The sequence below is a fragment of the Lampetra fluviatilis genome, chromosome 19 (assembly GCF_964198595.1).
Source record: "Lampetra fluviatilis chromosome 19, kcLamFluv1.1, whole genome shotgun sequence".
In the NCBI taxonomy this organism is placed as follows: Eukaryota; Metazoa; Chordata; class Hyperoartia; order Petromyzontiformes; family Petromyzontidae; genus Lampetra; species Lampetra fluviatilis.
This window is the reverse complement of record NC_136293.1, coordinates 5,315,002-5,332,258: the sequence shown is the minus strand read 5'-3', so window position 1 is coordinate 5,332,258 and position 17,257 is coordinate 5,315,002. Positions and strand designations below refer to the sequence as shown.

The following is a 17,257-nucleotide window of genomic DNA, read 5'->3' as shown; positions in this document are numbered from 1 at the left end:
AAGATAACTAGTCACTTGAGAGGAATGTACTTTATTAAATACACTGAAGCATAGCAATGTTCTCGAAATTGCAATCGATGGTTCCTCCTTTTAGCGGTTATCCTACGATCGCTTACAAAAATTTCTTTCTGCAGTGGTTTTGTCCAAAAAACCGTTGAAATATCTGGCAAAGGCTCCCTCCAAAAAGACTAAGTGATGGCTACATGTGATGTACACTACCCACACCAACCCTTTCACACCAATGTGTGGAATAAAATTGTAATTCTAAACAAGGCATTGACAAAAGCAACTCGTTTGTTCACCCAGCCCCATGATTGGGTGGTGGAATACACGACCTGCTGACTATCCCAGCAAGAAGTTTGCGCGTCACCACCTGCACAGTGGGCACTGTGTGTGACCCAGGCCGAGATGTGCGTTTTGTTAATGTATCTACATATGCACGAGCTCACGGTCAGAAGCTTTGGAACATGGGGGATTGGGGTGTTGTGTGCGAGCATGTCTTTGGGGTTGTGTTTATGAGTGGGTGTGCGAGCATGTCTTTGGGGTTGTGGGTGTGCGAGCATGTCTTTGGGGTTGTGTTTGAGTGGGTGAGTGTAGGGAAGTTGGCAAAGGTGGTGCCAGAACACCCCGTGTCTGTCTCGTAACCTTCGGCCAGCGAGTCCCCCGCAACCTCCGATGAGCACAGTTGGCTACGTATGGTGCGAAAGAAGTTCAACAACATACATACTAGCTTGGCACAAGGGCTGTGGTGATGTCACTTGGTGGTGAAAGGCAGTTTGGAAGTGTAAGTGGACATGCAAGTCAGGGTATATATATGTGGTGGGTTGTGTGACAGTGCAGTGGTTAGCGCAGTGGGCAGAATTCAGTTCATGCCTAACAGTGGCAAATATCTGAACCGGTCCCAGTCCTTCCCGAGACCGTGTAAACATCACCACTGGGGAGACAAAGGTGGTTGGGCGTGTTTCTGGCCATATCCCCCCCTCGTGAGCAATGCCAGCTTTCATATCTGCTCACCATCTGCCCCAACAGCCTGTGTAGGCTTCATAGGATCTGTGTATGAGAGTAGTGGTGTTTACGTGTGTGAGGTTACGTGCAAGATGGATCACTGCCCCTCGACCCACGTGGCAATGCCGGCTGTTGGCGTGGCAATGCTGCTGTTCACATTGAATTGCTTCAGGGTGAGCTCCAGCTGCTGCTGGTTTCCAGCGAAGTAGGCAGAGGTGGCATTGTGGAAGAGAAGAAGCTGCTTCTGCATCACCTTCACCTGACCGCAGGGAAGACCACACTTCAGTGGTTAGTATGCGACAGGGTTGTTAAGCGGCAACCAGTACAGCAAAACCGGTTTCTGAATCGGTTACCGGGGTCCAAAAGTCGGGGACTGGTAACCCATTCCAGTGAAATTTTAAGAATCGACCGATTGGCAAACACGAACATACAAACGGCTCGGCGGCCTAAATCACAGCAGGATTCATTTGCCATCATTTCTCAGTTGAAAGTTGCTCAATGCTGCTGGGGCGGGGGGCTCTAGAGGGTATTTGGTGTATTTATCCATGCTGAGCAGATACTTTTGTAAGAGGTGGGGGTGACCACAATTGACCCCACCACATGCAACCTGCCAATCGACTGGTGAACCCTATTGACACCGCTGAAAAAACTTGGCAGGACCCTCCTGAAAAAGCCCTGAGACTCGGTGAGGTTTTCCCGGCTATATAAGCAGAACGATAAAAAAATTACCTTATTTTCATCCAGAAATTTGAGTTTGATGGCAACGTCGTCGCGGAGACGTTCGAATTTGTCCTTGTGTGAGAGGAAGTGTTTCTGGGCGACGTCGAGACGTTGGGCAGAGGCCGGGTCTGTGGCCGAGCTCCTCAGAAGCTCCACGTCCGCCCGGTAAGCGTCGAACTGCAGCCTGCGGCCAGTGCCAGGCGGGACGCAGTAACATCACTATCAACATTACACGGCAACATCACCATCACAGGAGACAAAATCATTGAACATCACATGGGACACTAATTCCACAGCATCAGCAACACCACACACGACTGCTAATCGGCACCACGACTATCGCCATCGCACAGCCACAATCGCCACCACAAATCAACATTACGACCACCAACGCCGCACTGACAACCACCACACTTGCACAGGGCGCTGCACAGGTCGGTACAAAGTGAGTTTAGTCGAAGAAGCAGACCAGTGTTGCCATTGTTTCTGTATGGATTCCTGGTGTCTTGCTGTCCCATTGCACGCCTGTGTTGTCCATCAGGTGTTGCTCTCTGTTTGCGTGCTGCTCTCTGTTTGCGTGCTGCTGTATGGCGCCCCGCTGTTCTGCTGTCTGTGTGACAATACTGTCTCTGTGGCGTCGCTGCTGCCACTTGTGGTTATCACCTGGCAGCCTCATAGTGGCGCACAGTCATCAGGGTGTCGGCCATGGTCTTGTTGGTGAGCGTGTTGATGCTGTTGACGAAGAAGGTGAGGGCCCGTAGCAGCGTCTCCCCGTTCTTGCACAGCAGCCGCTGCGTCTCCGCGTTGTAGCTGAACTCCTCCTGGTGTGGGACCACGCCAACCTCGTCACACCGAGTCATTCACCTCGTCGCAATGACAACCTCAAAGCACCTCAAGTTGCCGTCCACCTATTTACTGTGGCAAAAGTGACGATTACATGGCCACCAGTGTTTTTTCACGTAGTCAAAGAGAAACAAACTCGCCAGCATTTTAGATTTTAAGTTCAGGGCTTATTCAAAATTAGTGCAACAGAGGCTGATGCATGGTTACAAACACTGATTTACAAGAGCAGGCTGTGGCCTTCACAGCGAGTGCTCCCCCCCCCCCCCCATGCTGCATCACTCACAGCCAGATCCTCACCCTCTCGCTTCACCCTCCATCCCCCCCCCCCTCACGAGCACCCATGCCGATACACAGAGGAAGTGTGACTTTCGCTTGTATGGATAAGAGGAAGATGGGCGAGTGGGTGGGGGAGGTGGGACAATAAGTTGGGAGCCCGGGGATGAGTGATTGAGTTACGTGCCAGTAAGTGAGTGAATGTGTCACTGGGCGGGCGAGTGGGTTGGTTTGTGAGTGTGTGAGGGGATGGATGCGTGATTGGGTGGGTGGGTGAATGCGGGTGGGTGGGTGAATGTGAGTGGGTGGATGAGTGATTGTATGAGTGTACAGATGAATACGTGCACGTCTGTGTGGGTGGTATTTGAGTGTGTGAGTGATTGGGGAGGATTGGTTGGCACGTGCGGTGGGGGGGGTGTGCCATGTGAGCCAGCATGGCTGGACCACTGGTAAGGAGCCAGGGAGGGACCTGCAGATCAGGAGACTTGTGGCCAAGATCAGAGAAGCAGTCGGCCAGATTGCGCTGTGCCGTGACGACCAACTGGAAGTGCGCCAGCATGGAGCGCGCCACCCGCAGCAGCGCGCGGTAGCGCCGCCTCGTCTCTGTGAGCGCCACCACGCGGGCAGACAGCTCTGGGTCCAAGGTGCGGGAGCCTCGGCCCAGCTGCTCCGTCACCATCTGTCGTGTGCACTAAACACAAATACAACGATCCCACATGTAGGCAGGCCGAGCAGGCTCTTGGGGTGAGTGCTGTTTGTGAGAACCTTTGAAGGCCACTATGGTGCACAAGGGGGTGGTGAAGTCGGCACCGTGCCCAGCCGCCTTTCTCTCCCAGTGCCTGATATTTACACACCAGGTATTCACGTAAGACTGAGACGACTTAGGGGAGGCCCAGGACCTGTTAAAATATTCATCACCGTTGACCGTGAGCGGGAATCGAACTTGGGTCGCCAGGTTCTTCGTGCCGTGCCCGAACTGTTGCTCTACGACACGCACACGCAGTGTGGCTGTACAACGGGCCGTTGCGGAGGCTGCATTTAACACTTTTTTTTATTTGTTTTGTAACCGTTGTTTTTGGTCATTTTACATTTGCTTCATTCAAGTATTTGTTTTATAATTGTTTTTTTTACCCTTCTATCTGGCACCAAAACGGACACCTTTTTACAAGGAGTCATGTTTGCATAGACCACAATACCTGCAGTCATAATGCAAACAAAAAACATAAATCTGATAATGTGCACTGTCCTTGAAGTTGATTGGTCCACACCCAAGACAGCTTTCCTTAGAGCTCTCATACTCTGATGGTGCATTGTCTTTGAGTTGTGCGCCTTTTGGCGTCATCTGGTCCAACCCATGTGAGACTAGGCTCTAAGGAAAGCTGTCTCGGGTGTGGACCAATCAACTTCAAGGACAGTGCACATCAGATTTATGTTTTTTGTTTGCATGACTGCAGGTATTGTGGTCTATGCAAACATGACTCCTTGTAAAAAGGTGCCAGATAGAAGGGTAAAAAAAAGCAATTATATTTTTACTGGCAAATGAGGTTCACATGGTGTAAATTTTTGTTTTATGTTTTGGCTTCTGTCATTGTGGTGACCTTGATCACTCTTGCAATTGAGACTCATCCTGGTCTGTTCATTTCTCACCTGGTTCAACAAAATAACCTTGGAACTTGAAATACAGTGCAGAATAACGGCACGGACAATCGTAAAACACACGATTCATGCATGCCACCCTTACCTTGTAGGTGTTAAGGCTCCAGTTGCGTACTATCTCCAGGGTGCTAAAAGCGAGGCCCATGAAGCCTGCATCTCCAGCAACAGCCGGGCTGTTTAAAGATGCTTGCGTCTCCTCTCCTAGCGTTCCTGACGCACACACGCCACGTGTGACCACAGAGAAGGCAGCCAGACACCGCGCAGCTACAACAATGGCAGGCTTCACGGCCTTGTGACCGAGCAAATGCCTCCATCAAGCCGACACGGGAGGACAGCACAAACGACACAGCATCTGCACTAGAAAATACCACAAACCAGGTCGGGTGCTCTTTATAGCTGCTGCCGTGCGTGCGGGTGAAATCTCCCATCACCCAGATATGGCCATTACACCACCAGGTAGGAATGTGAGCTGGGGCTGACTGGGTAGAGCACCATGGGCCCCGCTGTGTCAACTCCGGTTGCATTTTGCGCCAGTGTCGCTTGTACTCGCTGAAGTTGAGGCATCTTACAAAAGTGGGTTTATAGCTGACGTTGGCAGACAGTGGCATACTCCACTTTGATGCAGCACCAACTGCTGAGGCAGCAATGATTGATACGTTGGTTCATAGGGGTTTACATAGAGTACATGTATACATTCATTGTTCACTATAAATGAATGCATACAAACATGGGGCACAGTGCCACTGCACACATGAACGCAACACTCGTGAAAATGTACGCAACACTCGTGAAAATTTACAGAACACAACCCACTTCTTGGTTCTTTCGGTAAAGTCACGTAGAAGGAAAATAATGACAATAAAACATAATAAAATAATTCTCACGACGTTTCGGCCACAACGCAAGCAGCCATCTTCAGGTGGAGAACAGGTCTAGTTTATGCTTGGAGCGACTATTTATGCTGGGATGGAGGGGCGAAGAGCGTCTTGACAAAATAATTTGCATATCAAGAGGAATTTAGCATATTTATGGGAAATGCAGATATGCGATTAGTACTACTTGTGAAATGCGTAGGAGGTTTGGCGAGGGGTTTAAAGTCATTATGCCCATGCATTATGCAGGATTAGCAGCATCAAAGGGAGGGAGTAAGGTTAGAATTAATAAAGGGAAGGAATGTTAATAATATGGCGCCGCAGCAACTAATATGCTTATAGACTATACATTGTAATATTACACTATGTATTATTCTACCCACCCAACTGTATACCACACTGCTATATATTCACTATAAAATTACGATACTATATATTACCTTATACATTGTATTAAACATTACACTTTAATACTATTTATTATTATACAATATGCTATACACTATACCATTGACCGTCGCGTGAAAGGTACTAAGAGGAAGCAACGAAATACAATGGGAGAGTGGTGATAGGAAGCTTGCAGCGGAGCAAAGAATCCATTCCATTCCCTGCGGAGTGCATATGTGATATGCACTCCGCAGGGAATTGATTATTTGCTCCGCTGCAAGCTTCCCACCACCACTCTCCCAATGACATATTTCGTTGCTTCCTCTTAGTACCTTTCACGTGACGGTCAATGGTATAGTGTATAGCATATTGTATAATAATAAATAGTATTAAAGTGTAATGTTTAATACAATGTATAAAGTAATATATAGTATCGTAATTTTATAGTGAATATATAGCAGTGTAGTATACAGTTGGGTGGGTAGAATAATACATGGTGTAATATTACAAAGTATAGTCTATAAGCATATTAGTTGCTGCGGCGCCATATTATTAACATTCCTTCCCTTTATTAATTCTAACCTTACTCCCTCCCTTTGATACTGCTAATCCTGCATAATGCATGGGCATAATGACTTTAAACCCCTCGCCAAACCTCCTACGCATTTCACAAGTAGTACTAATCGCATATCTGCATTTCCCATAAATATTCTAAATTCCTCTTGATATGCAAATTATTTTGTCAAGACGCTCTTCGCCCCTCCATCCCAGCATAAATAGTCGCTCCAAGCCTGGGGCGTGCCATTCAGACTCTGCCTTCTCGACAGACCTGTTCTCCACCTGAAGACGGCTGCTTGCGTTGTGGCCAAAACGTCGTGAGAATTATTTTATGTTTTATTTTTATTATTTTATTATTTTCCTTCTACGTGACTTTACCGAAAGAACCAAGAAGATGAATCCCTGCAGTCACGAAAGCTTTAAATCGAAACACAACCCACTTATCGCATATATGAATACCTACACCTCAACTGCGGTCTTAGGAAATTTGCTTATGAAATGGGATTGCATTGGTCCATATTATTTATCCAGCAACACTGCTTCCAATAAATCATTTTAAAGAGGGTCCTACATTTGGTTTGAATTTTAAGATATTTACAGCCAATTAATGAGTGTTTAAACACGTCGGAGGAAACCCATTCACGCGAGGGGGAAAAACTAACCCTGTACAGGTGGCGATTAGTCCACTTGCTATAAGGTCTTCTCCTGCCGAGCCAGGGTACTGGTACGGTACCTCGACGCCCACGGGAAGGGAGTTTCACAACATTTGTGTGATCCATCAACCCTCGCCTCCACAGTACTGGATCGCAGGCGTGCGCCACCACCGCCCGACTAATGATGCCCAATGTATGTTATGCTATGCACAGCATGAATGTATTATTATTATTCCGCTTGGTTACCCAGGAAGGCTTGCTGAGTGTCAAGAATCATTTTCTGAGAAGTTCCCGTCAAGGTTTTGCAGTCGGGGGGGCAATCCTCGCTGCGTCTAATCCCAATTGAGTAATTTGAATGGCGTGTTTCCGCATTGGAATGTTTGGCCAATACCAGTCACAATGTATGTTATTCTTTTCAATCTGTGTTAGAAACCGGAGAATGCAGAGAAAACCCATGCAGAACAGGGGGAGACCATACAAACTCCACACAGAAAGGTGCCCGAGTCTGGAATCGAACCCAGGCACTTGCTGTGAGGTGTGAGTGCAGTATGGAAAGCACTACACTCCAGCCAATGCTGTATTGTGGATACTGAAATAGACCTGCAATGCCTGAGGAAATAAAGGCCATTAACGAAGCATACTCCACTGTGTTCCTCACAAGCAAGAAGAAGACACCCCAAGCATCGACAGGCCACCGTGTCCGTCTCAGCAACATTTTACAGCCAATGAACAGGAAAATCAGGAGGAAAACAACTTGATCAAAATAGCGAGTGTTTGAAACGCGCCGAGGCACAGCAGCACTTTCTTAATAAAAAGGAGCCTCACAACAAAGGGCTGCACATGCACAGAACTGGTGTATGACGGGGCAGCAAGGAAGCTTCTGCATTAATGCAGGGGACAAGCCGAGCAGTCCGCCGAAGGCCTGACGGCGATTTCGTGTGGCCTGGCATGGGCCACATCGCCCCACGTAGGAGGGTCGCCACCAACTTGATTACAGTAGAATGCACAGTTTAGTTAGACCTGAGCCGAGAAATACTTTTGGGGTTTGGTCTGTGGAAAATGTGGCGGCGACCCTACCTCACGCCGAACACCGATAGCCGAGGCTCTCAACACGAGGCCCATGCGATGCCGCCTCTGTTACCTAGAAGGGCATGAGGGCCCATGCACTCCACTGTTGCCTGGAAAGACGTTTGCTATTTAAGCTTTGGATGCAAGTCATCACAGTTGGCAGCAATTGTGCTTCCCATTGTTCTGAGGACTACATGGCACAAGCAGGTGTGTGGTTGCCAGCGAGAGGCTGGGAAGCAGCAGAAGTTCTCACTAGACAAGCCCCATCACCAGTGAGCAAGCTACGAGTAAGCATAGGAGGGGCAAACCCTGGCCCAGAATCCTACTCGTTCCTGGCCCGCCTCCCACAAAGTAAGGGTTGTATTTGGCCGAAGGTCCTGTGTACACCACCCACATGCGCAAACAAAAGGGAAGAGAATTAACTCGAACTGAGTGAGTGATTGCCTGGGGAGTACGCGATGCGAGGATAGCTGTGATTGTATAATGAGTTTGTGTGACGTCAAAAGCATGCATGCACCACGCTGGTACTGTAAGGATATTTTATAATAAAATAAATTAGCATAGTGTAAAAAAAATGCACATCTCACTGGCCAGACAGCCTTCTGTGAGTGCATTATTTCAGCATCACAGGTTCAACGGAAGCAAACACAAGACTGGTGTTGACATTGAGTGTCTCAACAGCAGGCAGGCAGGCATGCTTAAACCAATTCTGGAAAAATTGCCAGGTGTGACCCTGTTACATATGGGTCCTAAAAATGTTTTCGCATTTGATAATAGGTTCCTTCTCCTGCAATCGATTTTGTCCTCAAATGTGACGAAGCAACAGCCTTGAACCTGCAATCATGCTGCCAGCGCTGGCGAGATGTCGTGGTGCATAGGCATGCCATGAAATGTGGGGTGCACGCACCTTGCATGTTTCCCGTGCGTATCGAGGGAACAGGTGGCTCCATCCCATGGTACTCGGCAGCAGACAACCCGTGAGGTCCCAGCTCTGCATTTGATGTCATCACATCCTCGAAATCCTGTGTATGCGCACGGCGCATGGTGGTATTTGCGCCATTCTTATAGCGCAGGGCTGTTTTTCAGACAAAGCTTGCAGCAGTTTCACAGACGGCAGCAATGTTGTCCTTAATAATCCCAATGGAGTGTATGGAAAATGTGGACAATGACTCCAGCACGCAATGGCCTTCTGTTTTTGAATATCACAAGAGCTTTCGCGTCCAATGTGATGCAATTATATTTTATGGTTAGTACACCCGCAGTATTAACCAGGGCGGTCTGCCGGACTCCGACCTCGAACCTCTGCAATAAGTGGCGAGCGCGCTAACGCTGTGCCCGTGTCTGGGGGCCTTGCTGCTGCTCGTCAAGATTTCATGCCACGTACACCGTGCACGATGCGTTACATATTCACATATTCGCATATGCCAACAAAAAGCACCTTGCTGAACAAAATGTCTTCGCAAATCATCAAGGAAGGCGGGGCTAAACCACACACCTCGCTGTGCAAACCGTCTCTCGGTAAACACAAGCTCCCACACACGCACCCAGGACTTACTATGCACAGCTTAAACGAACAGGACACACATTTCCACACACGTTTATCTAACTCAAGATAAAGGCACGCACTCCCGCTTGAGTGCAAATGAAGTGCTTGCTCAAGCACTGCAAATACATTCTGCACTGCCGTACACAAAAACCCCGTTGTCTGATACACATTACTTTTCCCACAGGACCGTACCACCACAAACATTGTCTTTTGCGAAAACATTCCACAGGAGGCCCGAATAGGGCCCCATGTGTTATAATATCACCTTCACCAGCCCAGGTGGAGCACACGACCCTACACCCTCACCACTCCCTCACCTGTACCAGACATTGTTGAGCGCTTTCGCCGATTTTTGAACGAGATTCACAGTTCGAATGCGGCGGCCGCCCTTGTTAATGCTCCTGGTGTATTAACCGTAATAATAACAATAATACGCGGCGCCTGCTTTAACAGTGGACGTTAAAGATCCCCCTGGCATCATACGCAAGAGTTAGGCCACTGTGTGCCGGCCGTCAGTCCAAATTACAGCAGCAAATCATCGATCACCAAACTGGCAGACCAATGCCCCAGGTAACTCCTGCAAAATCCATGTTCCACCCATCTCGCCCCCGAGGTGTCACCTGGATAAACCAAATCAACTTGGGCCCTTCGACCGCCTGCTACTGCTCCCTCTGCACCTGTGTCAGACACGCCGCGTCTCACCTGGCCACAATCCGCTCCCGTCCCGCCGTCAGAGAATCCGACCACCGGAGTGGCCTGCGCCATTGCGTTTGCACCAACCACCCACCCCAACCTCGCTCCCCTTCACCACTCGATGCCCTCGCAACTCCTGCAGGGAGAGGGCAGAGAGGGAGGGGAGACCCTGCGAGCGGGACATTGAGAGAAGCAGGGGGAGGGGGTGGGCAGGGGGGGGGCACGGCGATGAGGAGATGGGACGCAGAGAGGCGACAACGGTGACTGACACGGGTGAGGTGAGTGGCGGAGGACACACGGGGGAGAGAGGCGGGGGAGAGGGGGGCAGGGGGAGGGGGGGGCGGGTAGAGGGGGGGTGATAGAGGGGAGGGGGGTGATAGAGGGGGGGGGGGCAGGGAGAGACAGGGAGAGGGGGGGGGCAGGTAGGGGGGGGGGCAGGTAGAGGGGGGGCAGGGAGAGGGGAAAGACAGGTAGAGGGGGGGGGCAGGGAGAGGGGGAGGGGGGGGGAGAAGGGGGGAGACAGGGAGAGGGGGGGCAGCGAGAGGGGGGGGTCAGGTAGAGAGGGGGGGGAAGGTAGAGGGGGGGGAAGGGAGAGGGGGGGGTCAGGTAGAGAGGGGGGGCAGGGAGAGGGGGGGCAGGGTAGGGGTGGCTCTGGACCCAGGTTATGGGGGGGCGGGTTACAGGAGACGCAGGGAGATGGCGCGCAGGCCGAGGGCGACATCGCGAACCTCGGCGCTGGGGTCGTGAGCGGGGTGATGATGAACGCCGCGTCGCTCCGTGTGGCCCCCACCCCCACCCCGCCTTGCGGCGCCGCTGATGACGACGGCAAACAGCAACGACCTCACGGGCAGACGCAGCGGCGGCGGCTTCATCAGCGGCACTCACTCACCGCCTCGCTCGACGGCGCCTGCTCCTCGTCTCCTCCTCCTCGGCCTCGTCCGTTCTCTCCCCTCTCTCCTCTCATGCCTCCCTCTCAGCGCGGAGTCGACGCGGCCTCTCCCCTCCTGCCGTTGCCTCTCTCACGAACCCCGGGTCCCCTGTCTCCTCCCTCCCTCCCTACTGGGGGGTGGGGGGCTGTCTCGCTCTCCTCAGGCCGCCCTCCCTCCTCCCCCCACCCCCCTCCTCCCCCACCCCCTCCTCCTCCCCCACCACCCCCACCCCTCCTCCCCCCACCCACCCCCACCCCTCCTCCTCCTCCCCCACCACCCCCACCCCTCCTCCTCCTCCCCCACCACCCCCACCTCCTCCCCCACCACCACCGCCCCCTCCTCCCCCCCACCCCCTCCTCCTCCTCCCCCACCACTCCCACCCCCTCCTCTTCCCCCACCCCCTCCTCATCCCCCACCACCCCCCACCCCCTCCTCCCACCCCCCACCTCCCCCCCACCCTCCTCCTCCCCCCCCACCCCCTCCTCCTCCCCCCCACCCCCTCCTCCTCCTCCTCCCCCACCACTCCACCCCCTCCTCCTCCCCCACCACCCCCACCCCCTCCTCCTCCCCCCACCACCCCCACCCCCTCCTCCTCCCCCAGCACCACCACCGTCTCCTCCTCCTCCGCCCGTCGCGTCCAGCAGAGGGCGGCAGGGAGGCGAGCGACCTCCCCCCCGGCAGGGCCCTGACCGTGAGATTCGTCACATTTACGCTTCCTTGCCAAACCCATTATCACTCTGATTTGAAGCTTTCGTGACTGCATGAATCCCATACTCGTTGGTTATTTCGGTAAAGTCGCGTGGGTAGAGGAAAATAATCGAGCGCGACGTTTCGATCGCAATACAAGCGACCGTCTTCAGGTGGGAGAGAGAAAGCTACTGAAACGAGGTCTTATGGGGCCGTCCATAAATGACGTCACGCGATTTTGGCCGATTTTTGACCCCCCTCCCTCTATTGTCACATGGCATCACAAAAAATCAGACCCCCCTCAAATATGACGTCACAAAGCTCTGCCCCCCCCCCCCAAACCATATTTTCATTTTGAAAATAAAACATGCTTCAAATCGCTTTAAACTATTGTCATTGTAGTGCGTATTTAATGTGGCGCTGCACTCTGATGTTGTAGGAGAAGACACGTATTAAAAAAGGAGGCATTGGAAAGCTGAAATTTAGCATAAAATTAACTTGAGAATATTCAACGTCTAACTAAAACTGCAGATGTTCAGAATATTATATTGAAATTATCTTTTAATTATAAAATATTAAAAGTAATTATAACTATAAAAAATACTTTAAACTTTGTAGCAGAACGAAGCAAAATGGAGAGTACAATTATAACAATCACATATTCATTTCACAGAATGAAAAGCCCTGGTAGAATCATTAAAATCAAAATGTTTAATAACAATCATTCAAAGAATTTACAAAATGTATGCTTCTCCATTCTCCCATGGAGAAGCAAAATGCTCCTTCATGGAATAAATAAAATGTGACCTTAGCAAATTTAAATAATCAAATAGTTAATAATGAAAAAAAATAGTGTTGTTATAACAATTCTATTTAATTAAGGAGAACGTGTTGTTTATATTTATTTAAAGTTGCACATTTTGATGTAACATCACATTTCTCAAACCCCCCTCCCCCCTCGTCACACATCGTCACCATTATCTGACCCCCCTCCCCCCCCTAGGTGCGTGACGTCATTTATGGACGGCCCCTATGTAGGCTTGAGGTGGGTGCAGCCTCAGGGTAAGAGGTCGGGGCTAGAGATGATCCGCCTGAGGCTGTGGAAGTGGCTATTGTATTGTGAGAGATTAGTCCTTTGGATTGCACTCTCATGCTCACATGTCCTTTGGATTGCACTCTCACACAAGGCAAGTCACCGATGCTGCGACATACTAAGCTCGTGCACTGACAGGCGAATCTCTCACAATATCCTACAAAGTCCCATCACAAGGGAGAAACACAAACAAAAGGACAATTTTTTTTTTGCCCGTACTGAAACGGCTGTTCGCCGTATTGACCTGAAAACTCAATTTCCCTGTACAGGACTACGGGGTAAACCGAATGGGTTCACAGGTATGTCCGTGGTCGAGGAAATGAAATCAAAAGGCGTCCAACAACCCGCGTTGGCCAGCGTGGTGAAGTATTGTCAAGCGATCATCATCTGTCCAGGAATCACTGATTTCTCTGGAATCCACCTCGCCGAGTCGTGAACCACGTTTTTTCTTCTTTTGACGAAGAGGTCCGCTTGAGATGCCTGCCCAGTTACTTTGTCGCGTATTTTGCGAGGAAACTCGAGTGCCTGGAGAAAACCCCAGGCACAACGAGTGGGAAAGAGCACTGGCGGAGCCAGTCGGGGGAGGCACGTGCCCCCCCAATGATCCGATTGAAATCCCTAATTTAGATCGGATCATTGGGGTTTATTAGTAATAAATCGGCATCTTGCTACCCCCACTGCCACTGTGTAGCATATTATTGTGCCAGGGACTATGAGATGATAGGACAATAGTCTGAGTCCATAATTGGCGATAAGTAACGGCAAAGCAGTTATAAGTGACTCACAGAATTGTGCTTTGTTGCGTCTACAGCACACGACTTCCCTGAAGGCATCAACAGCTTCAGCGAGCGCGATGCCGATCACACAACGCGGTTCGAATTCGACCCTCGGTCGATGGCTGCGCCATCGCCGCACACGCGTCGAATAAAAAGCAAGGAACAAGTCCTTACTTACTAATAATTTATTATATATTTATTATTTTTTCTTATATTTTTTATTGTTTTATTTGTATTATTTTAGTACTTCCCTTCTACGGGACTTTACCGAAAGAACCAAGAAGAAAAAACAACTCCTCACTTTCTAACAACTCCTCTATCATGTTTCATTTCTGGAGGGGTTGCCCTCCTACCTGAAAATCCTGGCTCCGCCATTGGGAAAAATTCGTTTTTCCAAACCCACTGATAACTCCAGTCCACCATCAATCACCGTGCACACAGCAGCAAGCCTGTTTGTTGTGTTTGACTTGCGCTGCTCCAACCACAGTATCGTCCTTCGGCGATGTCGATGCCTCACCGCTCTTGTTTGGCGAGCATTTAACTTGAGGCCCACTCCGCCGCCTTCTCTTCCAATAATGTTCCGCGCTTCATTGCCACTGGCCGTTATCACCGTGTGGAATCTGCAACTCTGAGATGGTGGATATTTGATCAATGTATCTTGATGCGTGTATTTATTTTTCCGTAACAATTTATGGAATATAGCATGCAATGTCACTGCGAATTGCCTTGGTCACTCCCTCTGCTGATTGCATCGTGCTATGTTCTACATGCCAGCTCAGTGTAGCTGTCCCATCCTTAAAAATGTGGTTGGGGCCGTCCATAAATGACGTCACGCGATTTTGGACGATTTTTGACCCCTCCCCCCTCGTCACACGGCGTCACAAAAAGTCAGACCCCCCTCAAATATGACGTCACAAAGCTCTGCCCCCCCTCCCCCAAAACCATATTTGCATTTTGAAACTAAAACATGCTTCAAATTGATAATTGGTTCTTTACCCTTCTATCTGGCAACAAAACTGACACCTTTTTACAAGGAGTCATGTTTGCATAGACCACAATACCTGCAGTCATAATACAAACAAAAGAACATAACTCTGAAAATGTGCACTGTCCTTGAAGTTGATTGGTCCACACCCGAGACAGCTTTCCTTAGAGCCTAGTCTCATATGGGTTGGACCAGATGACGCCAAAAGGGTTGTGCGCCAGAAGGCGCACAACTCTTTGAGTTGTGCGCCTTTTGGCGTCATCTGGTCCAACCCATATGAGACTAGGCTCTAAGGAAAGCTGTCTCGGGTGTGGACCAATCAACTTCAAGGACAGTGCACATTTTCAGAGTTATGTTCTTTTGTTTGTATTATGACTGCAGGTATTGCGGTCTATGCAAACATGACTCCTTGTAAAAAGGTGTCAGTTTTGTTGCCAGATAGAAGGGTAAAGAACCAATTATCATATTTTTACTGGCAAATGAGGTTCCCATAATGCTTCAAATTGCTTTAAACTATTGTCATTGTAGTGCGTATTTAATGTGGCGCTGCACTCTGATGTTGTAGGAGTGTTGTTATAACAATTAGTGTTGTTCTAACAATTCTAGATTTATTTAAAGTTGCGCATTTTGATGTGACGTCACATTTCTCAAGCCCCCCCCCCCCTCGTCACACATCGTCACAAATGTCTGACCCCCCCCCCCCATAGGTGCGTGACGTCATTTATGGACGGCCGCTTAGACTTGCTCTACCAATGGAATGGGGAATTTCTGCCCCTGTACCAAGGAGATAAGCACCACAATGTTCATCTGAGAATGTCACATTGAATGTCATGCAAGGCCTGGGATTGTTAGAGCCTAGATTACAGCATAAGTCTCCACAACACTTTTACAAAGCCAATAGTTATTGTGTTTGATGTTGGTCTTTTCTAGAATCCGATTGGCAGTATTTACATTGGCAATGATATGAAGTCGGTTGGCCAACACATTGTCCATGGGTTCTTCTTCAGTCGTTGTGAACAAATTATATTTGTGAGAACAATCTATGATTCTTTTAAAAAATGAAATCAGTTTTGTCTGCCTTTTTACTGAGCAGAATGATTGATGAAATCGTCCATAATGTAGCACAGAGAATAGGTTAACTTAAGTCAAGTAATTTTGTTGGAACAGCTGGTCCTACTGTATTATTTTCATAGTGAAGGTCAGTGGTCAACTCTTAAGTGTGACACCTGGACCACCCCCATCATCTTAAAAAAACAAATGTTTCCTGAAGTTCATGATTATATTTTTTGCAGATATCTGCACATAATTCCCCCCGATGTATGATTGTCTCTTTCACACGTTTGGTTCCATCTTTCTCTCAAGATCAGGGTGCCATCATGCCCGAAACCGTTGACTTGCGCATGGTCGCAGCAGATGCTCCACAGTAGACAATGTCCAAGACATTCCATGACAGTACCCTACCATCTGCCCTCAGATGGTTTCTTCCCCTTGATCGCCGAATTCATGGAAACCACTCCAAAATGTCTCGCCAATCGGTCCTCCCCCATCCTGGACCGCACGTCCCACTCACCGGTCAAGTTTTCTTCTGAACATCTGCATTGCTTCTGTCTTGTCACGATATTCCCCGCACTCCGTCTCACACACCTGCGCTTCAATTCCAGAAACATTTTTTTTCGAGCTGCTTATTGAGCTCTTTGATCCATACGATACTATGGACAGCACTCCTGCTACCTCAAGCAGACCGATGGCAATTACAAAGGACGGGAGTGGCTGCAGGTGGTGCATCTCTCCAGCCAACAACCACACTATGACATCTCATTCTCAAAGTGATCAAGTGTGTGATTTACCAATCATCAACTGCTTCTGTGCTGAAGATACTTCCGTGCTGTTCTGCTATTCATGTGATCATTTTCTAAATACTTTTAACATAGTTGTATGCATTTTATCTTTTGTTTGGCATTTTAATGTCAAAGTCCTCTCATTTACATCAACACACTGTGTTCACTTAAAGCGTTCGTGACCGCAGGAATTCATATTCTTTGGGTAGTTCGGTAAAGCCACGTAGATAGAACAAATAATAAAAAATTAAAATATCACGACGTTTCGACCGCAACACAAGCTCTACCGCTATATGTTTCACCTGATGACGATTGCTTGTGTTGCGATCGAAACGTCGTGATAGTTATTATTTTTACTATTTGTTCCATCTACGTGGCTTTACCGAAAGACCCAAGGAATACACTGTGTTCTAACATTTTCTCCATTTGCTCTTTAACTTTTACCCAATTGTCATGCAAGACGTCAGTCCTGACAATGTCAGTCCACTACAATGCGAGTCATGGACATGCGAGTCATCATAATATCATTGACATGATTTAGAGCGGAGCCACGCGTGGTATTGTGTTTCCTGCTTTTGGATTTGAATAAGCAGGCTGACCTTTAAAACACTCTAAAACTAAACTTCAGGGCAACTTCCAAAAGTAAGAAAAAACAACTCTTGCATTTCTAGAAAA

General features: G+C 49.0%; 1 protein-coding gene across 5 annotated transcripts; it reads right to left on the bottom strand.

The window, feature by feature from the left end:
- Positions 1–15: 15 nt before the first annotated feature.
- ARFIP2 (ARF interacting protein 2) lies at positions 16–11,231 on the bottom strand. 5 transcript variants are annotated; one of them, XM_078864858.1, is made up of 9 exons: positions 11,164–11,231; positions 10,284–10,443; positions 8,943–9,057; positions 8,362–8,412; positions 4,583–4,707; positions 3,311–3,532; positions 2,389–2,546; positions 1,735–1,909; positions 16–1,264 (listed from the first exon to the last, which is right to left on the bottom strand). In XM_078864858.1, the coding sequence occupies exons 2-9, from the start codon at positions 10,344–10,346 to the stop codon at positions 1,103–1,105; spliced, it is 1,071 nt and encodes a 356-aa protein (XP_078720984.1). In that variant the 5' UTR covers positions 10,347–10,443; positions 11,164–11,231; the 3' UTR covers positions 16–1,102. The 5 variants fall into 5 exon arrangements, with proteins under 5 accessions (XP_078720984.1, XP_078720986.1, XP_078720985.1 ...); XM_078864860.1 differs by having other exon boundaries at positions 4,583–4,698; XM_078864859.1 differs by having other exon boundaries at positions 10,284–10,410; positions 11,164–11,230.
- Positions 11,232–17,257: the final 6,026 nt, after the last annotated feature.